Source organism: Salmo trutta, chromosome 5 (assembly GCF_901001165.1).
Source record: "Salmo trutta chromosome 5, fSalTru1.1, whole genome shotgun sequence".
In the NCBI taxonomy this organism is placed as follows: domain Eukaryota; kingdom Metazoa; phylum Chordata; class Actinopteri; order Salmoniformes; family Salmonidae; genus Salmo; species Salmo trutta.
Window position 1 is genome coordinate 13,356,091 of NC_042961.1, and position 26,417 is coordinate 13,382,507.

At 42.8% G+C, this 26,417-nt stretch overlaps 1 protein-coding gene across 2 annotated transcripts; it reads right to left on the bottom strand.

The window, feature by feature from the left end:
• On the bottom strand, positions 1–25,270 carry LOC115193689 (alpha-actinin-2). Of its 2 annotated transcripts, XM_029752599.1 has the most exons (22): positions 24,945–25,270; positions 18,721–18,835; positions 18,520–18,639; positions 18,105–18,191; positions 17,788–17,875; positions 17,506–17,584; positions 16,001–16,082; positions 15,360–15,445; positions 14,576–14,668; positions 14,101–14,331; positions 13,715–13,862; positions 13,369–13,519; positions 12,088–12,196; positions 6,318–6,458; positions 5,787–5,969; positions 5,547–5,681; positions 5,180–5,359; positions 4,876–5,022; positions 4,390–4,467; positions 3,859–3,924; positions 3,539–3,697; positions 1–3,378 (listed from the first exon to the last, which is right to left on the bottom strand). In XM_029752599.1, exons 1-22 carry the CDS (start codon positions 25,074–25,076, stop codon positions 3,220–3,222), a joined length of 2,769 nt encoding a protein of 922 aa, XP_029608459.1. In that variant the 5' UTR covers positions 25,077–25,270; the 3' UTR covers positions 1–3,219. The 2 variants fall into 2 exon arrangements, with proteins under 2 accessions (XP_029608459.1, XP_029608458.1); XM_029752598.1 differs by lacking the exon at positions 4,390–4,467 and having other exon boundaries at positions 24,945–25,269.
• Between the last annotated feature and the right edge of the window lie 1,147 nt (positions 25,271–26,417).

The following is a 26,417-nucleotide window of genomic DNA, read 5'->3' on the forward strand; positions in this document are numbered from 1 at the left end:
TAAGTGATAAGGGTTTATTGAACAATCGATTCACTTCAAAGTGCAAAGTATACTACTCTTGTCAACGTTACAGATTCTCAAACAGTCACACATTTAGTACAGTGATTATCTCCTCCCCCCATTCTCCAACTGGGAAATCCCAACTGCTCCACAGGTGGCAGGCTATGAGAGTCAGGCTAAACCCACTGAGGTTTGATACAAAGTATGTAGGAATTTTATAGGATTTATTTAAGGCAATAAACAATATCATCAAACAGGCAAAGCTATTCATTTTGGTGTGACCAAACTCCTTTAGTTCGCAAATAAGAAAATGTTGCAATATTTTCTCTTAGGCCCTATTCCCACTCCGAGATATGAAGGAGAGTCTGAGGAGCGGGATAGAATTCTAATGTTCAATTCACATTAAATCCTTGCTTTACCTCAGAGAGCAGGCAAAGAGGCCCAACTCGGCTTAAAATCTGTCTCCCTCCAGCAGGTGTCGTTTTTTCAGTTTTTGTATGGACGTCAATGAGCGTCGAAAAAAATGTATGGCTTATTTGCTAAGTGAGGTTTATTTGATCAAATTGAAGTTACGTCACGCTTAGGTTGTTACTACTCTATTGATAAGTAGGACATGTGATGGCAACTTTGAGAAAAAACACTTTATATTGGAGTTGTCTTGAGATGCTATGCATATTCATGAAATAAAACTAGTAGCGTAGCATCGCTCTCCATTGAGTACATGTGGTTGACGTAAACAACCCTCATTGAATATCTTTAAAAGTATTAAAATAATTAGATGTATGCACCAATCCAAAGAAAGGATAGGCGGGAGCTAGACAGCCCGATGTGCCACTGGACAAAAACTCTCATTGATAGGGCGGAGAGACAAGTATCTTGTCAGTATGTCCATAATCTTTGCTTACCTTTTTATTGAGGCTGGCAACGCAACATTCTTGGTCAGCTCAAATTGACCGTAAATATCACAGTGTCCATTAGCCAGTAAGCACAAACTATTCAACAATGACAGAAACCTTTCTTGTAAAACGTATTACACTATTGAATAATGCAACCAAATCATATTACAATCTTGAATAATGCAACAATTAAAGGGGTTTATTTTCTCGTCTGTAGGCTACACTCATTACATTTTAGCTTCAAGACAAAATCACGGCGTTGCTATAATGGCATGTCTTCACGTTAGCCTATCAAAAACAAACGATTAACCCTCTACACGAATATAAAAGTACAGAAGGCCTACCGTACAGTATTACAACAAACCAGGCTTAATTTTGATCAAAATCATGCAGATCATTACATGTTAGAAGCAAATAATTGTGACTGAAAATGTGGGTATAAGATAATTTACCGTGATGAGCTGTTTTATATGGAAGCCCATAAACGCCACCAATTGTATTTCATTTTATGACTCGTGATTTGCCAACATGCACAATTAGTCTGTGCTTTCGTCTGTTCAACTGTAGCCTACAGATAACAAAGACAGCTGCAGGTAGCCTAGAGAAACAGCCTTTGTGCTCTGATCCTATCTGGGCCTGGCCAGGGAAAACTTAACATCACGATTTTATAGCCTAAGACATGTATTTATAGCCCAAAATAGGCCCATTTATTTGTCTTTTGAGAAAATGTGAATGTGATCATATTGGTTTATATTCACACTTCGGGTGGCTAGGCTACCTAGGCCTTTTTAATAAAACAAGTATTGACTGGAATTAATGAATCAACACAATAGTGATGACATTCAGTATGAGTATCTTTTTAATTACAGACGCAAAGGCCTAAATGATGCAATCCTGCATACAGCGAGCTCAGATCTGTTCATTTTGACTTGATTAGAAACATTATCTGGTGCTATCATAGCCCATATAAAACCTATTTTTTTGTACAGCTGATTTGTTACTATGTCAAATGCAACAACTAGGGTACAGAGTTGGTTAGGTTAGCCTACTGCCAGATCATGAAAAACGTTGGGCCCTAGGAAACCAATTTTCTCCCACCACTCTGGGACCTGTGGTGCCACCTCTGAAATCACCACACAATGTTACAAATGTAAAAAAAACATAGCCATCATTTGACATGTTTTTGGTGGTGAGGATAGGCTTCCATAGTTTTCCCTGGCTCAGTGCAGCCGGCAGCTACTGCAACAATTTCAGAATGTAACAGGCTGTTACTGCAATATTCAGTCTCACATATTAGGAAAATGTCTATACATTTCAACTGTTTCAAAAACATTGCTCTACTATTACCATTTATACTGTAGGAGTGTTGGCTCAATTAACAAGACAATTCTGTTTACACTGCTTCAAGGGGGGCAGCTGTTGAGAGAGTGTTGTGCACTACCTCCAGAGGTTTACATTTGAGTAACGTGTAGCCGACATGTTAACGAAAAGTGTCTAGTAAGTGTGTGAAGAGGCTCTTAGCTTTGGGCTTGAGATGTATTTATTGTGTGTGAACTGTGGAACGTATTGTTCAATCAATCACTCATAGCCTTTAGCCAAACTGTTCTTCATTTATATTGGGCAACTTGCGAGAAAAGTTAGCATAGAGCAGGCACCATGTGCTATGATTAGATCACAAGTACATTTTGTTGACATAAACAACATGTTGGTCATTACTTTTTAGAATGGAGTATTAGAGGCACACTTGATAACCTTACACAGTTATCAGTATGCTATCACAGAACCTATTATGATACTTAAAATGGCATACTTTACTGTCATTTCAATCAAGCTTTTGCTAAAATAGTCCAGATCTAATTTCTCAAATCAGCAAACGGATATCCCAACATTTAAATAATCAGAATCCTGATGTTTGCATCATCATATACCACTCTGTCTTATTCCCAATCAGAACTCATACTGTACATTAGTTCCTGATGAGGCACTAACAGGAGATGAGGACACAATGTTTACTATTAGGCTGCAATTTTTCTGTTCTAGCTACATATCCAACTGCTGCTATTACTGTAGTCAACTGTTCTATTATATCAAACTATTGTAGCTTATACAATCATATCATTTTTCTTAGAAGAACAGTTTTTGTTATCTGCTATCTTCACTTCACCGCAGAACTCATATAAGGGAAACTACTGTGCCACACAATAGTAGGCAAATGTACAATATCTACCTAATGTGAATCTAACATAGCTAACTTCCCCTTGCTTTTACAGTGTATTTGGTTAAAGGAGATTTCATCCAGAAGTGTTGGCTGGGGTCAAAAGGGTTAGAGGTCACTCTCTCCGTAGAGGGCAGTGGAGAAGGCGGTGTAGTCTAGAGCCCCCGCAAGTCCCCCTGGACCACTGTAGGGGGCCATCCTCAAGATGCAGTACTCTGACTGGTCAGGGGGGAGCTCCCTCCTCAGCTCCTCAACCAGGATGTAGGGCTGTGGAGGTGGGAGGAGAAGGGATAGGGGGGAGAGAACAGGCTCATTTAGAGAAGTCCGCTCTACCAAATTTTCCTAATCTGACAGAATAATATGCCTTTCATGGTCCACTCAATTGCCACACTCCCATTCACTTTCTCTCTCTCTCGCACACACACACCTTATCGGCTGCCAGGATCCTGAAGGAAGCCACGACCTGGTCGGCAGTGTCTGTGTCAGTGGTTTCTCTGGTCATAAAATCGATAAAGGATTGGAAAGACACCATGCCAGTGGCACTGGGATCTACCAGCATCATGATGCGGGCAAATTCCACTTCACCCTGACAGTCAAAGAGAGACAGAGATCAGGGAGAGAGAAATCAGAGAAAAGAACACACATCTTTATTCGTCATTACACATACAGTATATTATCAATACCTCTTGGTATTATTATGCATTGTTTGCATACTGTAATTCATCATGAGCATATTGAGACTCCTACCAAATCATAACCCATGGAGATCAGACAGGCCCTAAAGTCATCAGTGTCCATCGCCCCGTGTTTCTTCTGTAGTCAGTGGTCAAGGGTCGTAGGGTGGAGGTTGGGAGTGGGTCACCGCACAGGGAGGAGAAGGGATGGGACAGGGAGGAGAAGGGAGACCAAGAGAAGGTGGATGGCAGAGCAGTGGAGATCAGGAAGGGGAGAAGGCCAAAGCTAACACAGAGAAATGGACACATAGACACAACCAGACAGATGGACACAGTGACACAGACAGTAACTTTAGAAGACATGGAGAGAGAGACAATAAATACTTTAGGAGTCAATTCAAAATGAACTGTCATAACAGGCCAAAGCTGCTGCCACCAACATTGTCATGCTGTAGAGCCCACTGTCAAAATATTGATACAACTCAAAAAATATGAGAGGTAGCAGCAGGTGTGGTCTACTCTAGAAGGGATGGAAGAAGCCCAAGACATCAGCGAGAGGTCAGTCAGGAATCATGAAAGGTTAGAGGTCAGTAGAGTTGAGTACCTGATGGTCATTGCCCACATGACCCAGGCTGATCAGACAGGCCTTGAACTCCTCACAACGCAGTTTGCCTGTGTTCTCCTGGGGCCAGGTGTTAGAGGGGGTGTTAGTCACACTCAGAAGTGTCTCTCTCTCACACACATGGAAGTGTCTATAACATGAAGCATTACAACAATGTGGAACCAATATCAAAATACTTAGTTTTTTTATAGACCTATACATTACACTATCATACAATAGTAGTTGTATTTATATTATATTTTTTAACTGTCTAAACAACCAAGCCCAGAGAGCAGTGACCGTTCTAGTACAGTATCAACAACAATATACAGTTACCCCAGTTTCCTTACGCAGCTTCTGAATAAGGCAAGACAGGTGAGAATGATTTATTTTGTCAGTGGTATTATGCTACTTAACATGCCATTCAGGTTAAATGCTAATATATGAATCAGAGAACCGGGAGTACAGGAAGCGGAAGGAGCACTGTACCCGATCAAAGTGGTTGAAGGAAGAGCGGAACTCGTGCATCTGTTCCTGGCTGATGCCCTTGGCATCACGGGTCAGGATCTGGGTCTCGATCTCGTTGATGGTGCGGGCGATGGTGGTGAGGAGGAGCTCCCAGCCCACACGGATGTGCTGTTACCATGATGACAAGACAGATATAGACACAGACAGGCAGATTAACCAGCTGCCAATGAAATCTCAAAGACATCCATCATCATTATCCCCATGACCAAATTTAATCTTAATAGACTGCATGCAGAGACCGTCTCTCTGTGGTGCTCTGCAGTACCTCCATAGTGTAGTTGGTGTGCTTGTTGTCAAACACCAGAGACTCCTGGATGAGCTGGTGGTCTCCCTCCAGCTTGTCGATGTTGGGCTTGTAGGTGACGATGACGTGCTCAAACTGCTTCAGCTGGGTCATCTGGTCCTCCAGGGTACCACCCACCTCCAGGGAGCAGCGGCCAATCTCCTGTCAGAACCAAACACATGAGCAATTCAGGTTTTTGTTCCAGTTCCAAAGATACCCCTAGACCAGGGCTCTCCAACCCTGTTCCTGGAGAGCTACCATCCTGTAGGTTACAACCAGAGAGTAGCTCTCCAGGAACAGTGTTAGAGACCCCTGCCCTAGACACTAAACAGATGGCTGACTCTCTGACCTCCATCCTTGTCTGTATCCATGGTCCGATGAGGTTAGCCTGGACAGCAAACTGCCGTCTCAGCCTCTCGCTAGCATGCTGCCGGGCTAGCTCTTCCTGGAGGGAGCCTTCTCTCTGGGGAACCAGCTTCTTCACCTGGTCAGCAACATGACGACAACACATGCATCAATCTGACATAGAAAGTGACTGTGTATATGCATGCGTGTTTCAAGTGTACGTATGTGAATTTTGAGATCCTACCCTGTCCCACTTGGCGAGGAGTTCCTCGGTGGTGATGGTGCTGTAGGGGTTGATGAGGTTGGCCTTGATGCCGTAGCTCTGGGAGATCTTCTGCACCTCCATGTGGATCCCCAGGATGGCCTGTCTCTCTCCGTCTGCCTCTGGGAGGGTGGCCTTGAACTGCTCATGGGAAGAGATCAGGCCCTGCAAGGAAGGAGGAGAGGAGAAGTTGCCGTGTTGGTTTGTACTTACAAGAACATGGCAAGTAATGGGCACTGTGTCAAAATGACGTAACAGTTGTAACAACCATAGAATGATTAAAATACTAATAGGAAGCATTATGGGGCGGCAGGTAGCCTAGTCATTAGAGAGTTGGACTAGTAACCGAAAGGTTGCAAGATCAAATCCCCGAGCTGACAAGGTAAAAATCTGTCACACTGCCCCTGAACAAGGCAGTTAACCCACTGTTCCTAGGCCGTCATTGAAAATAGGAATTTGTACTTAACTGGCTTGCCTAGTTAAATAAAGGTCAAATAAATAAAAATGATGTACCTGGACCTCATCAATAGTGTGTACAATAAACATGTCCTGCAGATCCTCCATGGCCCCTTCCATCCAGTTGTTGAAGGGTGCTGATCTCTTGGCAAACTCCAGGAACAACTGATCAATGGTTTCCAGCAACTTCTCTGTCCTCTGGAAAACAGGAGAGAGAAAACACTTGTCATTAATCTCATTGACAATTCATCAACATTGCCTGTTTGGACCGCTAATCCCAGGATGCATCACATTGACATGACCCAATTGAACGCTGAGTTGGCAAGGTGGTCTGCATGGATTAGACCCCTTCCTTTGGGCAGGGAGAGGGGGCAGACAGCAGCCCATGTCAGTCACCCTAATCCCAGGCCTGGCTGTTTGTCTTGACACATTTGTAGGCCATGAGTGCCCAGTATGGATCAGAGGAAAAGGACGGTGGGCATCTTGCCAGGTAACCATATCTACATAGAGTGCCTTCAGAAATGATTCATACCCCTTGACTTATTCCACATTTTGTTGTGTTACAGCCTGAATTCAGCCATCTACAGTCGTGGCCAAAAGTTTTGAGAATGACACAAATATTAATTTTCACAAAGTCTGCTGCCTCAGTTTGTATGATGGCAATTTGCATATACTCCAGAATGTTATGAAGAGTGATCAGATGAATTGCAATTAATTTCAAAGTCCCTCTTTGCCATGCAAATGAACTGAATCCCCCAAAAACATTTCCACTTCATTTCACCCCTGCCACAAAAGGACCAGCTGACATCATGTCAGTGATTCTCTCGTTAACACAGGTGTGAGTGTTGACGAGGACAAGGCTGGAGATCACTCTGTCATGCTGATTGAGTTCGAATAACAGACTGGAAGCTTCAAAAGGAGGGTGGTGCTTGGAATCATTGTTCTTCCTCTGTCAACCATGGTTACCTGCAAGGAAACACGTGCCGTCATCATTGCTTTGCACAAAAAGGTCTTCACAGGCAAGGATATTGCCGTCAGTAAGATTGCACCTAAATCAACCATTTATCAGATCATCAAGAACTTCAAGGAGAGCGGTTCAATTGTTGTGAAGAAGGCTTCAAGGCACCCAAGAAAGTCCAGCAAACGCCAGGACCGTCTCCTAAAGTTGATTCGGCTGCGGGATCGGGGCACCACCAGTACAGACCTTGCTCAGGAATGGCAGCAGGCAGGTGTGAGTGCATCTGCACGCACAGTGAGGTGAAGACTTTTGGAGGATGGCCTGGTGTCAAGAAGGGCAGCAAAGAAGCCACTTCTCTCCAGGAAAAACATCAGGGACAGACTGATATTCTGCAAAAGGTACAGGGATTGGACTGCTGAGGACTGAGGTAAAGTCATTTTCTCTGATGAATCCCCTTTCCGATTGTTTGGGGCATCTGGAAAAAAGCTTGTTCGGAGAAGACAACGTGAGCGCTACCATCAGTCCTGTGTCATGCCAACAACAAAGCATCCTGAGACCATTCATGTGAGGGGTTGCTTCTCAGCCAAGGGAGTGGGCTCACTCACAATTTTGCATAAGAACACAGCCATGAATAAAGAATGGTACCAACACATCCTCCGAGAGCAACTTCTCCCAACCATCCAGGAACAGTTTGGTGACGAACAATGCCTTTTCCAGCATGATGGAGCACCTTGCCATAAGGCAAAAGTGATAACTATGTGGCTCAGGGAACAAAACATCGATATTTTGGGTCCATGGCCAGGAAACTCCCCAGACCGTAATCGCATTGAGAACTTGTGGTCAATCCTCAAGAGGCGGGTGGACAAACAAAAACCCACAAATTCTGACAAACCAAGCATTGATTATGCAAGAATGGGCTGCCATCAGTCAGGATGTGGCCCAGAAGTTAACTGACAGCATGCCAGGGCGGATTGCAGAGGTCTTGAAAAAGAAGGGTCAACACTGCAAATATTGACTCTTTGCATCAACTTCATGTAATTGTCAATAAAAGCCTTTGACACTTATGAAATGCTTGTAATTATACTTCAGTATTCCATAGTAACATCTGATAGAAATATCTAAAGACACTGAAGCAGCACACTTTGTGGAAATTAATATTTGTGTTATTCTCAAAACTTTTGGCCACGACTGTACACACACTATCCCATAATGACAAAGTGAAAACATGTTTTATTGAAAATGAAATACAGAAATACCTAATTTACATAAGTCTAAGAACTTTCCACACCTGGCTTTTGCAACATTTGTCCATTATTTTATAAAGCTTCTTCAAGCTCTGTCAAATGTGTTGTCGATCATTGTTAGACAATCATTTTCACGTCTTGCCATAGATTTTCAAGTAGATTTAAATCAAAACTGTAACTCGGCCACTCAGGAATATTCACTGTCTTCTTGGTAAGCAACTCCAGTGTAGATTTGGCCTTGTGTTTTAGGTTATTGTCCTGCTGAAAGGTGATTTCATCTCCCAGTGTCTGTTGGAAATCAGACTGAACCAGGTTTCCTCTAGGATTTTGCCTGTGCTCATCTCTATTCCATTTCTTTTTTATCCTGAAATACTACCCAGTCCTTAAGGATTATAAGCATACCCAAAACATGATGCTGCCACCACTATTCTTGAAAATATGGAGAGTGGTACTTAGTAATGTATTGAATTTGCCCCAAACATATAACACTTTGTATTCAGAACAAAAAGTTAATTGCTTTTCCACAATTTTTGCGGTATTACTTTAGCGCCTTGTTGGAAACAGGATGCATGTTTTGGAATGTTTTTATTCTGTACTGGTTTCCTTCTTTACCCCTCTGTCAATTAGGTTAAAATTGTGTTACTACAATATTGTTGATCTATCCTCAGCCATTAAACTCTGTAACTGTTTTATAGTCACCATTGGCCTTATGGCAACTGAGTTAGGAAGGAAGGCTGTATCTTTGCAATGACTGTCACGTTCGCTATCTTCAAACTCCCTGTCGTAGATCAACCAAGACGCAGCGTGCTTGTAATTCCACATCTTTATTTGAGGTGAAACCGAACAAAACAATAAACAGGAAAACAGAAAAAAACGTGACGCAACTGAGGCGCACACAAAACACACAAAGAAATAATAATTACCCACAAACACGTGGGGAAAAGGCTGCCTAAGTACAGTGAGGGAAAAAAGTATTTGATCCCCTGCTGTACGTTTGCCCACTGACAAAGAAATGATCAGGCTATAATTTTAATGGTAGGTTTATTTAAACAGTGAGAGACAGAATAACAACAACAAAAAATCCAGAAAAATGCATGTCGAAAATGTTATAAATTGATTTGCATTTTAATGAGGGAAATAAGTATTTGACCCCCTCTCAATCAGAAAGATTTCTGTCTCCCAGGTGTCTTTTATACAGGTAACGAGCTGAGATTAGGAGCACACTCTTAAAGGGAGTGCTCCTAATCTCAGTTTGTTATCTGTATAAAAGACACCTGTCCACAGAAGCAATCAATCAATCAGATTCCAAACTCTCCACCATGGCCAAGACCAAAGAGCTCTCCAAGGATGTCAGGGACAAGATTGTAGACCTACACAAGGCTGGAATGGGCTACAAGACCATCGCCAAGCAGCTTGGTGAGAAGGTGACAACAGTTGGTGCGATTATTCGCAAATGGAAGAAACACAAAAGAACTGTCAATCTCCCTCGGCCTGGGGCTCCATGCAAGATCTCACCTCGTGGAGTTGCAATGATCATGAGAACAGTGAGGAATCAGCCCAGAATTACACGGGAGGATCTTGTCAATGATCTTAAGGCAGCTGGGACCATAGTCACCAAGAAAACAATTGGTAACACACTACGCCGTGAAGGACTGAAATCCTGCAGTGCCCGCAAGGTCCCCCTGCTCAAGAAGCACATATACATGCCCGTCTGAAGTTTGCCAATGAACATCTGAATGATTCAGAGGACATCTGGGTGAAAGTGTTGTGGTCAGATGAGAACAAAATGGAGCTCTTTGGCATCAACTCAACTCGCCGTGTTTGGAGGAGGAATGCTGCCTATGACCCCAAGAACACCATCCCCACCATCAAACATGGAGGTGGAAACATTATGCTTTGGGGTGTTTTTCTGCTAAGGGGACAGGACAACTTCACTGCATCAAAGGGATGATGGACGGGGCCATGTACCGTCAAATCTTGGGTGAGAACCTCTTTCCCTCAGCCAGGGCATTGAAAATGGGTCGTGGATGGGTATTCCAGCATGACAATGACCCAAAACACATGGCCAAGGCAACAAAGAAGTGGCTCAAGAAGAAGCACATTAAGGTCCTGGAGTGGCCTAGCCAGTCTCCAGACCTTAATCCCATAGAAAATCTGTGGAGGGAGCTGAAGGTTCGAGTTGCCAAACGTCAGCCTCGAAACCTTAATGACTTGGAGAAGATCTGCAAAGAGGAGTGGGACAAAATCCCCCCTGAGGTGTGTGCAAACCTGGTGGCCAACTACAAGAAACGTCTGACCTCTGTGATTGCCAACAAGGGTTTTGCCACCAAGTACTAAGTCGTGTTTTGCAGAGGGGTCAAATACTTATTTCCCTCATTAAAATACAAATCATTTCATAACATTTTTGACATGCGTTTTTCTGGATTTTTGTTGTTGTTATTCTGTCTCTCACGGTTCAAATAAACCTACCATTAAAATTATAGACTGATCATTTCTTTGTCAGTGGGCAAACGTACAAAATCAGCAGGGGATCAAATACTTTTTTCCCTCACTGTATGATTCCCAATCAGAGACAACGATAGACAGCTGCCTCTGATTAGGAACATACTCGGCCAAACAAAGAAATACACAACATAGAATGCCCACCCCACATCACACCCTGACCTAACCAAAATAGAGGAAATAAGGCGTCTCTCTCAGGTCAGGGCATGACAATGACTGGGAGTATTTTTACACCATCCCAAGTGTAATTAATAACTTCACCATGCTCAAAGGGATATTCAATATCTGCTATTTACATTTTTAACCATCTACCAATAGGTTCCCTTCTTTGCGAGGCATTGAAAAACCTCACTGGTCTTTGTGGTTGAATCTGTATATGAAATTCACTGCTTAACTGTGGGACCTTACAGATAATTGAATGTGTGGGGTACAGAGATGAGGTAGTTATTCAAAAATCATGTTACACACTATTATTGCATACAAAGTGAGTTCATGCAACTTATTATGTGACTTGATAAGAAAATGATTTACTCCTGAACTTATTTAGGATTGCCACAACAAAGTGGTTTAATACTTGTTGAGTCAAGACATTACAGCTTTTCATTTTCTATTTATTTGTAAGCAGTTCTAAACACAATTCCACCTTGACATGATGGGTTATTGTGTGTTTAGGCCAGTGACCATAAATCTCAATATAATATCATTTAAATTCAGGCTGTAACACAACTTCATGTGGAAAAAGTCAAGGAGTGTGAATACTTTCTGAAGGCACTGTAAATGTGCCATCGGTAGACAAAGTGGACCAATTACCCCACCCTCCTCAATCAGCTGTGGATTCATATCTTACCCCTAGCTATCTCAATATAATATACATGAGATTTAACTTTATTATGGGTTAAGTTGTCCTGTGAACAATCCACCCCACCCCAAGGTAACGTCATTCACTGTCTTACCTCTTCAGCTCTCTTCTGGATTGATGGAACTGGTACTCATTCCCACACTACCAAGCTGTACCAAGCTGTACTGTGCTGGCTTACTTTTCACTTGGCACAGCAGCTTAGCCAGTTTACCTTAGCTGGGAATATAACACGTCATGTCCCAAACTTCAACCCCCTTCACTCACCTCCAGAGCCTCTCTCCTCTTCTGGGTCAGTGTACCAAGTTGATCCCACAGGTCACAGATTCTCTGGCACCTCTGGTTGACAGCAGCCACATCATGATAGTCCAGCTCACTGCACAACACCACAGGAAGCATATAGGTCAATGAAGAGAAACTTCAGACTGTTTGGTATTATTTAAGAAAAATTCCAGTCATAGTCCTTGTCAAAGCCATGATTTTAGGAATAGGACTTGGTTGGGATAATGGTTATGAGGGTTAGAGGGTCCATTATTTCAATTTCCGCCTGACTGATGTGCCCAAAGTAAACTGCCTGTTGCTCAGGCCCTGAAGCCAGGATATGCATATAATTGGTACCATTGGAAAGAAGACACTGAAGTTTGTAGAAATGTTAAAATAATGTAGGAGACTATAACACAATAGATATGGTAGGAGAAAATCCAAAGAAAAACCAACCAGAATAATTTTTTTTGAGAGCCCATGCTCTTACAATGGCACTTATTGGGAAATAACTAAATCTAGCTCCCAGTATGCAATTCCTATGGCTTCCACTAGGTGTCAGCACTCAATGTTCAAGGCTTCAGGCGTGTTTCTTCCAAAACGAGTGAGAATAATGAGTTTAACTACAGGGACACCGTCTTGGAAATTCATGTGTGCGCGCGCCATGAAGAGAACACACACCTGCTAATATTGGTTTCCTATTGCACATCCTACTTTCCGTATGAAATATTATAGTTTGATTACATTTTAGGGTATCTGAGGATTAAATAGAAACGTATTTTGACTTGTTGAAACAAAGGTTAGGGGTTGATTTTTGGATTCCTATCTTGGCATGTTGAACGAGGGGATTACTCAAATCGATGGCACCAACTAAACTGACTTTTTGGGATATAAAGAAGGGTTTTATCTAACAAAATGACTACATGTTATAGCTGGGACTCTTTGGATGACAAATCAGAGGATGATTTTCAAAAAGTGAAATATTTAATCGCTATTTGTGAATTTATGAAACCTGTGCTGGTGGAAAAATATTTTAATGTGGGGCGCTGTCCTCAAACAATCGCATGGCATGCTTTCGCTGTACGTTCTACTGTAAATCAAACAGTGCAGTTAGATTAACAAGAATTTAAGCTTTCAACTGATATAAGACACTTGTATGTACCTAAATGTTTAATATCCATACTTTTTATGATTATTTATTTGAATTGCGGGCCCTCCAGTTTCACCGGAAGTTGTCCCGCTAGCGGGACGCCTAGCCTGAAGAAGCTTTAGAGGAAGGATCCGTACTTGAGCTCCTGTGCAATGGCAGCAATCTGCTCCACCCTGTCCTGATGAGCAGCCAGGTCACTCTCAAACGCCTCGTGTTTCCGTAGAAACGCCCGCACCTCCGTCAGGGTGGCCGTCTCGTAGTCCTTCTGAGATAGAATCAGCTCTTTACCTGGGTCATACACACAAACAGCGAGAGAGACAGACATTAGTCAAAACAAATGCTGAAGATTTACTGACATTTTCCCATTGACAAATCTCTAAGGATTTGGAGCTAATCAATTACATTCAAACTTCAAACCCTAGACAAACAAGAAACATAAGTAAAGCCTCCACAGACAGATAAACAATCATATCCCAGACAGACCATTAGCCCAGGTCTCATGGGTGCTGGCTTTCTGGCGGAACTTTTCTGCCAGGTGGTCCAGTCTCTCGAGCCTTCGGATCTCTGTCAGAAGCCACTCCTCGTAGCCTTTCTCTGCCCCCTCCAGCCCCTGCCATGCACTGGCTATGTCCTACAGCCACACCGAGACACAAAGACACGGGTCAAAACCAGCAAAGCACCACGCTCAGTAGATATGCTATTAAAAAGGCTTTTAACTCTATCAGTGTTTTGGCAAAAGTGCCTTGGTGTTTACCTTGGTATTTTGGATGATCTATATCCATAGCTATCTACAACTACTGTGATTTGACTGATGACTGTTTCATCAGTTTGATATGATGTATCATTGAATGCAGGATGTTTCCACTTACAGACACCATCTTTCCCTCTGAGGGCATGAAAGCGGGACGGTTGCTGATGCGCAGCTTGGTCTGCAGGGTGTTGAAGCTGATCTCCAGCTGGCACTTCTCCTGCACCTTGGGGGGCTTGTGCATGCGACGGTAGTCTCTGAAATCTTCCAGCTTTCTCTGCATCTCAACCATAGTCTTCTCTGCAGTCCTGTTCTCCAACCATGGGGTGGTCCGGCGGATCCACTCCAGTAGCTACGGAACACAGTGGGTGGTGATGGGGTGGAGCTTTGCGGTTCATTTGTTGTCATTCCTCTCAATTCAGTTAAGTAGAAATTCGACATTGAATTTGATTTAAATACTGGAAAATTCCATTCCTACAAGTTTGTGTAAGACAATGGACTTTTTGAGTATTCAGATTGGGGTAGAAATAGCTCTCCTAAGAAAGTTTACCAATATGAAAGCATACGTTCAAATGTATGCTTCTGTGTTGCTTTACCTCGCTGGCCAGCCTCTCATATTCCTCCATCAGTTTCTCATTCTCCTGGTTCACACCCAGCACTTTACAGATCCTGTTGGCCGCTGTCTCAGCCTACCAAGGGGAGGGAGGAAAGAGAGGTGAGGGGGCAAAGAGATGTGAGGGGAGAGGAGAAAGAGAGGTGAGGGGAGGGGGGAAGGAGAAGTGAGGGAAGGTGGGAAAGAGATTTGAGGGTAGGGGGGAAAGAGAGGTAAGGTGAGGGGGAAAGAGAGGTGAGGTGAGGGGAGGGGGAAGGAGAAGTGAGGGTAGGGGAAAGGAGAAGTGAGGGGAGGGGGGAAAGAGTTGAGGGGAGGGGGGAAAGAGTGGTGAGGGAAGGGGGGGTAGGAGAAGTGAGGGGAGGGAGAAGTGAGGGAAGGGGGGAAAGAGAGTTGAGGGGAGGGGGGAAAGAGAGTTGAGGGGAGGGGGGAAAGAGAGGTGAGGGGAGATGAGGTGGGAAAGAGAGGTGAGGTGGTTCTTGTCTCATATGTAATACAATACAATTCCTCATACAGTACTCTCCCCCCAACACGCACACTATTTAAGTCATACTTTTAACGCAATCTGTGTGCATCGTTTCAAAAACATTCATTTCAAAGTGAAACTCACAATTTGCCAACCAATAGAATTATGACCTCAAACAACTTGTAGGCTAGAGAGGAGTGATTGACATATGGTAATCATCATCAATTGGTTTTGGAGGTATTGTACCCACAACACATTGCATTCACAAACTCAATTCAAACTGTTCATGGTGCAAGCTGTATACCTGCTCGGCTCCAGCAAATGCATGATAGAAGCAGGACACATAGGTCATGATAGCTCTCTCATCAGGCTTGGGGGTGTTGATGATGTCTACAGAGGGAGGGAGGGACAGAAGAGGGTGACAGACGACAAGTACAAAGGAGGAAGATAGGGAAGGTGGAGACAGGAAACACAAGAACACTGACAGAGGAAAAGGACCACAGATCGACTCCAAACCTGAACATCTTAGCGCAGGGCTATCCTGGAGGGAAGGCGGGGTGGTCTATGGCAAAGAGATCTAAACAAGGACCAGGTCACGTTGACACTAGGACTACACAGCATCAATGTCCCCTCACCTTCTGTACCACTGCAAATGTGTGATACAAACTGGACATATAGGTCATAACAGTCCTGTCATCTGGCCTGGCTGCGCTTATAAAATCTGTGTGGGGAGACCAGGCACATAGGACTTCATCATTACAATGTGCATACAAGTACAGACAATCTTTCTAGCAATCTCTTCCAGGCAATCCTGTAACAAAACCCACAGTCTGACTCCTACCATTACAGTACCAGATAAGATGGTTTATGTTTTCATAATGAGCAGAATGACATGCCTATAGCTAATGCCGATTTTCAAAACGTTGTTTCCTTGGAAGACATTACCTTCTGCGTCCAGCATCTTGGGAATATCCAGGTGCTTCTCTGCTATTTCAAACGCCAGGTTCAGGTTCCCCATAGGATCATCCTAGAAAATGATCAATATTATAGAAACATGCTTTCCAACTAAACTAATAAACAAAGTCATCTTCTCATTTACTTTTTATATGAGAAAACATGTGCATGTGTACAGTACTTGAAACCAGTTTACAAACTGTCGTGCATCCAGTGATGGAATTAACCAAACAGGTGACAGACAGTCAGTAAGTGCCTCCTCACTAATGGGGTGGGGTGAGTCAGCGTGTTTAGTGGGAGGAGAGGGATCATGCTGCTGCTATTGTCCTAAGTCTGTTCCACTGATGCCGGCCGAGGGGAAAAGGCCTGTTACAGGACAGTGGCAGCTGCAGAGATCCAGGGCGGGCAGATACCCATGAGCCTGTTCCCCACACGGAGACATTTCAGAAAGCTAACACTCAGGGCTTACTGAGCCCGCTCACCTGGAGCCAGACATGACAGCTGACAGGGTCTGTCTAGGCTCAATGAATGCGTGGGAGTGTTGGGGGGGCAGAGGGGCATATAAAGGTGATTCTGATATAGGTGTGTGTGTGTGTGTGTATATGTGTGTTTGTGCGTGTGCGTGTGTGTGTGTGTGTGTGTGTGCATATGTACGAGAGAGAGGGGACACCTCTACTGAAACCCAAAGCCTCTGGCTTTCCAAAAGATTTAGGTTCCACAGATCTATTCATTTTCCTGTCTATTTCCAAACAACCGTGAATAGATTGATTGCCCTATAAAGAGCAGTACAAGGCACAGGTATCTGCCAGCCACAGCTGAGGTAAACCCTGGGCTCTCCTGGGATGTGACTCACATTTCTCTGTCTATTCCCAGTCAGGACTAAGTCAGTTCAGGATGGAGATGTAAATGTCAGTCACTATTAAAAAGGCCACAGCTTACAAGGTGTAAGGAGAAACATGTATATTCCACACTGTGGCCTACTCTTTACACGTACACCTTTTATTTGACAAAATGTGTCTATACACAACACCTGAACACCGATACACCAATATACTCTTGAACTCTAACGAACGCACTACAGTGACCCAGTCTACCAAAGGCTAAGCCTAGAACAGCATACAACTAATTCTACACACAACATAGTCTACTTTTTATTTACACATACGATACCTTCAGATTGTGATAGTTGATTAGATCTGGCCTGTGTTTGTGTAACAGGGCACAGAAGGCTAAACCGTCCTTCCAACTTTATACAATGGTGGGCCAGGTGAGCGTGTCATTAAGACAGTGAATGCAGACGTCAGTAAGGAGAAATTGGGCGAGTTAAACATAACAAAGCACTCTAATATCTGCTTCTCAAAAGTCAATAACTTTCTGTTAATCCACGCTGTGGGAAAAGACTGGAGTTATTACTCTGGACATAGGGAACCCTTCTCTGTTAGTATGTGGGAGGCACTTCACACCATCATAGTTAGTGTTTGGGACACACAAGAGACCTTGTTGAGCTTAGCGTAGTCGATGAGGTCAGGCCTGTGTCTGTGAATCAGGGCACAGAGGGCCAGTCCGTCCTTCCAGCTTCACCAGCAGGCAGCAGAGAGAACCAGGTCAGAAGTCAGAGTGGTATGATGACTGAGTAAAACAGAGTTTACCAGTGCTGGTCCTAGAGAGCTAGTGTTTGCAAGCTTTGCCTGGCTTATCACTTAGTACTAACACATTAGTACAGAATATAATAAAATAGAAAAAAGACATATTAGTCAAAGCCTAAAAAGTGTTCTCACCTAACGTGGAAGTTCTGGACATTGACATTCCTGTAGGGGGCAGTCTTTCTCTGGCACCACAAGAGAAGGCCTTCCTTTGCAGAGGTTTCTGAGAGGAGAGATAAATAGTTCTTCAACAGCGCTATTCCCCAGTGAGATCTCCATTTAATTAAACCAGGAAGTCAATACAGATCATCTCTTTTCAAGGGAGACCTGGCCAAGAAGGTAGCTGCCGTATAAAAACACTGTGAATCCATATGCAGGACATAATCTATTATACAATGGTAATAAAGGCATATTTTTAAGTATCCTATTTTGTTTGAATTGTTGTATCTTACCTTCTACAGAGATGTCCTGGATGGCAAAGCGGAGGATAATGGTCCATATCATTCCAAGTGTCATCTTAATGTTACCATCCACAATTTCTGAGGGGAAAACGTCCAATTACCATCAGATCCATCACATAATTAGAGTGGGAACTGCAAAATGATAATGGGGTGGCAGGTAGGCTAACGGTTAAAAGTGGTGGGCCAGTGACTGAAAGGTCGCTGGTTCGAATCCATGAGCCAACTAGGTGAAAAATCTGCCGTTGTCTCCTTGAGCAAGGCACTTAACCCTAATTGCTCCTGTAAATCACTCTGGATAAAAGTGTCTTCTAAATTACTAAAACATAAAATAATTAATGGATTAATCAAATAAATCAAAAGATACTGAGCTGCCTGAACATGAAGTACTGCCTGAATAAAACATCACCTTCAGCTCCAATAGAGACAAGTTTCACTCCTTTGCTGGTGATGAAATCTAAGGCTTTGTTGACATTGGCAATCTTGTGAAAACGCATCTTCCCTCTGTCAGGCTTGGGTAACCTCTCACCTGGGAGAAACAAACAGCATTTAACTCTAAGTGTAATGACTACCAATCAATGTATTCAACTATATATTCAACAAACAGTACCTGAAATAACTTCCAAGAGAAGCATGAGTTTGAGGCCATTCCTGAAGTCGTCCTCAATGTTCTCAATCTGTGTTCCTGCTTTCCTCAGGTGGGAGTTACACCAAGCTGTGAAGGTCTACAAAGAAAATTATATTTTGGTGAGTAAAATACAAATAGTACAATTAAATTTTCACATAACTTTGATGCAGTGAATTCAAATTAGGATGGGGTTGAGCATTGATGATAGAGACTTCCTGTGAGCTCATCAGAGAACCTTGAGTGAGTTTTCCATCAATGGTCTTATTCATATAAAGTAGAATGTTCCACAACGTTTTAAAACTTGAACAGTGAATTTGACATGAACTTTTCCAATTGGAAGGCTCATATACGCTTCCCATTTGAAAGTGTTTGCCAACCAACGTTATTAAAGTAGCTACCTCCCCAATTTCTTTCATCACAATATAGATTTTTGTCCATATCGCCCAGCTCTAGTATATAGCCTAGTTGTAAACATACAAGACAACAGCTTAGCAGGACTTAGCCGGAGGTCATAAATTGTGATGACTCTGGTCCCTATGGCAAGTGCCACATATTGAGATTAACCTATTTGTTGAGGGTCAGCAAACCCCTTGGTTTCAAATAACACCTTCCCTCCAACCAACCTAGAGCCTATTGTAAAGGATCAAATAATTTGTGCTCCCACATACACAGGAATTCGATTTGAGTGATGTGTTCATGCTTGGTACTGTATCATTATGCAAGACAACATGAGCACTCTCTCCTGCTATGTTTATATTAAGTTATCTCACAACAGCAAACAGAACCCAAAGGCAATCAACACTGAAAGCCCTGAGCAGACCCCAGCTCACTTTCCAGAGGATATAAGGTGTTCAATTTAGCATGCTCTGGTGGTCCTAGTGATAAGAGACAGGGAGAAAACATTTTAACTGAATATCAAGATGTGAGGAAAATGTCACATGCATACAGTGCATTCTTCTCTCACGTGTTTCTCTCTGCAAAGAAAAGAGACACACTTTTACTTCAATGTTAACTACTGTCGGATAAAAAAAAATGCTAAGTGGCGCTATTGCCATATTGCTTTCCCAATCTATCCAGTCTTTCCAGGTATGAGAATACCGAAAGGGCAGAGGCTAAAACGGGTGGAGGGCTATGGGACTAAATTGAAACACCTAAATGTGTAATTTCTTGGATGTGTCACAAACTGGGAGGGATCTAAAGTAAATTGAATGGGATACTTTGAACATCTCTTCTCAAAAGGCCTCAGTGGATCAGCCTCAATTATACTCCTTACAACAACCAGGAATGTGATGTCTAACTCTGCCTCCAGCTTCCATCTACAGTGTTGACGGTACTGTGTGTAAACACAGGGAATGTTTGTAGGCTTTATTGACAACCTATGTTTTCAAGCCATTCCAGTTCACACAGCATGACTGGGAGAGTGATGCTCTGGCCCTTAAGTTCTTATAGCACATAGCCTGGTCCCCCAGAGGCTGTGGGTTAATGTCACCCATCTGGAGAGGCTGCCCGGTGGAATGCCTGTCCAAATTAGGAATATTAGAGGCTTTGAAACAAAGGCCGCATTCCACATGACAAAAGAGACCAAAGTGTATGTGACATTGAACGGCTGTCTCCTCGTTAGGACATGGCTGGCCCTCCAGACCCGACTCCGCCAGAGTTGCCGACCCCCACCCCTTTTCCCCCCTCCATCAGCCCTGACGATCAGAGCTAAATATATTTATGAATCATGTCCAATGAGGACCACCCATCATTGAAGTAGCTGAGCCTTTGTGGCTTTATGGGGTGTGTTCCGGAGGTAAAGAATCTAAGTTCAATAATGTTTTGTAAGGTGTCTAAGAATCCTACATTTATTTTTACATAAAAGAAAAATAGGCGATTTTACTAGATCATTTCAAACTTGTTCAAACACCTGAGGCTGTTTCTTCATTGTTTTCAGTCTTGGTTCCAAGAATGTCTTATGTGCCAAGGTTATTTTCACAACACCAGGCCAAATCAGTGGCTGGCATACCTGGTTGTGTCAGGTGGAATACCTAGCATGTGCTACAACATTGTAGCCTAATGGGCATGTTAGGCTACTGTATAAAGGTAAGGACAGTTCAGGGTGTCAGCAGGTCTTATTCAAGGGCAGCCCTGTCTTCCCCTGTGGCTCTTACTGGGTAATAGGATTAAAGTTAAGGGAAATTATTAGGGAAAGCTAATATAGATTCCTACTTAAGATGCCAGAGAAGATACTGAGAACTGAAAACAAATCTCACGTGGTCAAAATTGCAATCCAACTATACGAGGCAGAAGGCCCTGAGTAAGCACATACAGTTGAAGTCGGAAGTTTACATACACCTTAGCCAAATACATTTAAACTCAGTATTTCACAATTTCTGACATTTAATCCTAGTAAAAAATTCCCTGTCTTAGGTCAGTTGGGATCACCACATTATTTTAAGAATGTGAAATGTCAGAATAATAGTAGAGAGAAGGATTAATTTCAGCTTTTATTTCTTTCATCACATTCCCAGTGGTTCAGAAGTTCACATACACTCAATTAGTATTTGGTAGCATTACCTTTAAATTGTTTAACTTGAGTCAAACGTTTCGGGTAGCCTTCCACAAGCTTCCCACAATAAGTTGGGTGAATTTTGGCCCATTCCGCCTGACAGAGCGGGTGTAACTGAGTCATGTTTGTAGGCCTTCTTGCTCGCACACGCTTTTTCAGTTCTGCCCACAAATTTTCTATAGGATTGAGGTCAGGGATTTGTGATGGCCACTCCAATACCTTGACTTTGTTGTCCTTAAGCCATTTTGCCACAATTTTGGAAATATGCTTGGGGTCATTGTCCACATGGAAGACCCATTTGCGACCAAGCTTTATCTTCCTGACTGATGTCTTGAGATGTTGCTTCAATATATCCACATAATTTTCCTATCTCATGATGCCATCTATTTTGTGAAGTGCACCAGTCCCTCCAGTAGAGAAGCACCCCCACAACATGATGGTACCACCTCCGTGCTTCACGTTGGGATGGTGTTCTTCAGCTTGCAAGCCTCCCCCTTTTTCTTCCAAACATAACGATGGTCATTATGGCCAAACAGTTCTATTTTTGTTTCATCAGACCAGAGGACATTTCTCCAAAAAGTACAATTTTTGTCCTCATGTGCAGTTGCAAACCGTAGTCTGGCTTTTTGATGGCGGTTTTGGAGCAGTGGCTTCTTCCTTGCTGAGCGGCCTTTCAGGTTATGTCGATATAGGTCTCATTTAACTGTGGATATAGATACTTTTGTACCTGTTTCCTCCAGCATCTTCACAAGGTGATTTGCACTTTTCGCACCAAAGTACGTTCATCTCTAGGAGAGAACACGTCTCCTTCCTGAGCGGTATGACGGCTGCGTGGTCCCATGGTGTTTATACTTGCGTACTATTGTTTGTACAGATGAACGTGGTACCTTCAGGCATTTGGAAATTGCTCCCAAGGATGAACCAGACTTATGGAGGTCTACAATTGTTTTTCTGAGGTCTTGGCTGATTTCTTTTGATTTTCCCATGATGTCAAGCAATGAGGCACTGAGTTTGAAGGTAGGCCTTGAAATACATCCACAGGTACACCTCCAATTGACTCAAATTATGTCAATTAGCCTTCTAAAGCCATGACATCATTTTCTGGAATTTTCCAAGCTGTTTAAAGGCAGTCAACTTAGTGTATGTAAACTTCTGACCCACTGGAATTGTGATACAGTGAATTATAAGTGAAATAATCTGTCCGTAAACAATTGTTGGAAAAATGACTTGTGTCATGCACAAAGTAAATGTCCTAACCTACTTGCCAAAACTACAGTTTGTTAACAAGACATTTGTTGAGTGGTTGAAAAACGAGTTTTAATGACTCCAACCTAAGTGTATGTAAACTTCTGACTTCAACTGTAGGTCTTCTTTAGCATGCACCTAAAATAAATATTTGTTTTTCCTCATTAAACCAAGATATTTGAGGAACAGTTCAACCTCTTCCATAGCAATAAAGTTTGGGGAAATGGTGAAATGCTCTGCTGACAAGTATTTTTCAACCCGCTCATACAGCGGGCCTAGTGCCTAGTGCACAAATATTATTGTTCTTGTATATACATTACAAGTCAAAAGTTTGGACACACCTACTCTATCCAGGGTTTTTCATGATTTTTACTATTTTCTGCATTGTAGAATAATAGTGACGACATCAAAACTATGAAATAACACATATGGAATCATGTAATAACCCAAACAATATATTTGAGATTCTTTAAAGTAGCCTTGATGACAGCTTTGCACACTCTTGGCATTCTCTCAACCAGCTTCATGAGGTAGTCACCTGGGATCCGTCTTATTAAAAGTTGATTTGTGGAATGTCTTTACTTCTTAATGCGTTTGAGCCAATCAGTTGTGTTGTGACAAGGTAGGGGTGGTACACAGAAGATAGCCCTAATTGGTAAAAGACCAAGTCCATATTATTGCAAGAACAGCTCAAATTTGCTAAGAAAAATCACAGTCCATCGTTAATTTAAGACATGAATGTCAGTCAATACGGAACATTTCAAGAACTTTGAAAGTTTTCAAGTGCAGTCACATAAACTAACCATCACTATGATGAAACTGGCTCTCATGAGGATCGCCACAGGAAAAGAAGACCCAGAGTTACCTCTGCTGCAGAGGATAAGTTCATTAGAGTTACCAGCCTCAGAAATTGCAGCCCAAATAAATGCTTTACAGAGGTAAAGTAAAAGACACATCTCAACATCAACTGTTCAGAGGAGACTGCGTGAATCAGGCCTTCATGGTTGAAAATGCTGCAAAGAAACCACTACTAAAGGCCACCAATAATAAGAAGAGACTTGCTTGGGCCAAGAAACATGAGCAATGGACATTAGACCGGTGGAAATCTGTTCTTTGGTCTGATGAGTCCAAATTGGAGATTTTTGGTTCCAACCGCCTAGTCTTTGAGAGACGCAGAGTAGGTGAACGGATGATCTCCGCATGTGTGGTTCCCACCATGAAGCATGGAGGAGGAGGTGTGATGGTGTGCGGGGAGTTTGCTGGTGATACTTTTGGTCATTTATTTAGAATTCAAGGCACACTTAACCATTATGGCTACCACAGCATTCTGCAACGATACACCATCCCATCTGGTGTGCGCTTAGTGGACTATCATTTGTTTTTCAACAGGATAATGACCCAACACACCTTCAGGCTGTGTAAGGGCTATTTGAGCAAGAAGGAGAGTGATAGAGTGCTGCATCAGATGACCTGTCCTCCACAATCACCCGACCTCAACCCAATTGAGATGTTTTGGGATGAGTTGGACCGCAGAGTGAAGGAAAAGCAGCCAACAAGTGCTCAGTATATGTGGGAACGCCTTCAAGACTGTTGGAAAAGCATTCCAGATGAAGCTGGTTGAGAGAATGCCAAGAGTGTGCAAAGCTGTCATCAAGGCAAAGGGTGGCTACTTTGAAGAATCTCAAATATAAAATATATTTTGATTTGTTTAACACTTTTTTGGTTACTACGTGTTATTTCATAGTTTTGATGTCTTCACTATTATTCTACAATGTAGAAAATAGTAAAAACAAAGAAAAACCCTTGAATGAGTAGGTATATGGGCTCCTGAGTGGTGCAGTGCTCTAAGGCACTGCATATCAGTGCAAGAGACGGATACTGAGTTGGGGGCCTAACATTCAGATGCTATGAACAGTATTTTGTGGTTTCTATAAACAAAATAATTCCACACTAAAGACACTGGATTAACCTACTATAATGCCTTTTGGTCTCGAAGTTAAAATTAGATATAGCATCCATTCTAATCCCAAGGACGTCATCATGTGTTAGAAGCATCTGTTGACAGTTCTCATTCCTCGCTTATCAGTGGAATGGCAACAGTCTTAAGAGCCGCTCATTGAGCTATTGTTAGCTGGTACCCACCGCATCCGTCCGTCAATATTCCCGTCAACTGGAGCCAAGACAGACCCCCGGCTCCGGTTGAACCAAATACCAGGAACAAGTGACAGAGTTTGGAGCCTGCGCTCAACGTGAATAACTCAATATTAAATCAATAAAACAATGGAAATGCAAACAAATGTTAATTTGCTCTCATATGAACTCCCAATCCCGTTCGTAAAGTAGTCCTACTGTACTGCGTAAAGTTAATTTGTTAAATTGGCTATCTGCAGGTCATCTTCTCTTGACTTACCTTTCTTTGCTGTTTTTCCCAGGCAGGGTCCAGCAACATGTCCCTGTCCCACTCATCCTCCTGTATCATGTAGTCCTCCTCATCCCCGAATCCGTTATTATAATGCACTGTCGTCTCTATTTGGGTCATCATTGCGTCTTAAGTCTTTGTATTCCCCCAAATTCTATTCGTTTTTGTCTTCCAATATCCTTATGTATTTAGACTCTGATAATTTAATATTTTTTTCTGGGCTGGGTAACTTCCTCTGTCTCCCTATCTTTCTATTTGACTCCCTCTCTCACACGCTTGCCGGTGTTCCGTCTGGCCGCAGTTGACACAGTGGAACAAATGCTGATAGCAATTAGTACTGACAGGTCACATGACAGGCGCGCAGGGCGCTATACACTCAGAGGAAACACTCTTATCACGATTCACGCCACTTCGATGTAGCAGGTTAGGGAAACGTATGCAGCAGGTTAGGAGACTGAGGTTAAAGTTAGGGAATGGGTTAGTGAAAATGCTTCCCTAACCTGCTACGAATATCACTTTGTATCGAAGTGGCGTGAAAAGAGTGTGCCCCATCATGATTGTGGGGGATCGGTAGGTAGATCGGCTAATAAGGGGAGGCGTCACTCTACGAATCTTAATTGGACAAAGCCTATAATTTGTCAAGGAATCCTATTTGTAGATCAGTGATTATACACCTCACTTTGCTCAAGCTGACCCTCTCCAAAGCACTCGGAAGTTGTAGTAAATTAGGGGCAGTTGAGACAATGAAACCATGTTGTGGCGAACTCGGAGAGTAGGCAGGACCTGGACTCGAACCCAGTGACTGTCCAGCCAACACCTTAACAGTTACGCCAAGAGGTCCGAACCTCTTGGCCAACACCTTAACCGTTATGCCAAAATGTCCGACCTATTGGCGTAATGGTTCATGTGTTGGCTTGACTGTCTTGTCAGAAGTGGTGGTGCCTGTGAGGTCATCGGAGAGGCGTGTACAAGTGAGAGGCTTTGTATAGAGAAAAATGAAGAAATGCTATCCCCTTATAGTGTCCGCATAGATAGGTTCGGTTTGCTCCTGGCAGAACTCGGCTAGGCAATGCATTCTCCCGAAAGACCTTCGCTTGAAAAACAAGAAAAAAGCTGCAATATTACTGTTGTTTTTCCCTCTTGATCCACCATAGCAACAACATAATCAGAAACACTATCTCTAAATAGTCTGAATTAATTTAAGATAAATAAAGAAATCTGTCATTAATGTTGAGGTTTTTGCAGAGGTTAGACTTGCAATTTTACATCTAGCTAAGATGTTTGGTGCAGTATTTCGAAGAGTGATTTTTTTTTCATGAAAATTAGTAATCTATTGTTGGATGACAACAAACACTTAATGTTTCCACTTTTACTAGGAGTAAATCACCAACGAAGGGGCCTAGACTTCGACTACTGGACTTCGACTTGCCTCAAGAAAAAATGTGTGCACAAACAGCCACATTT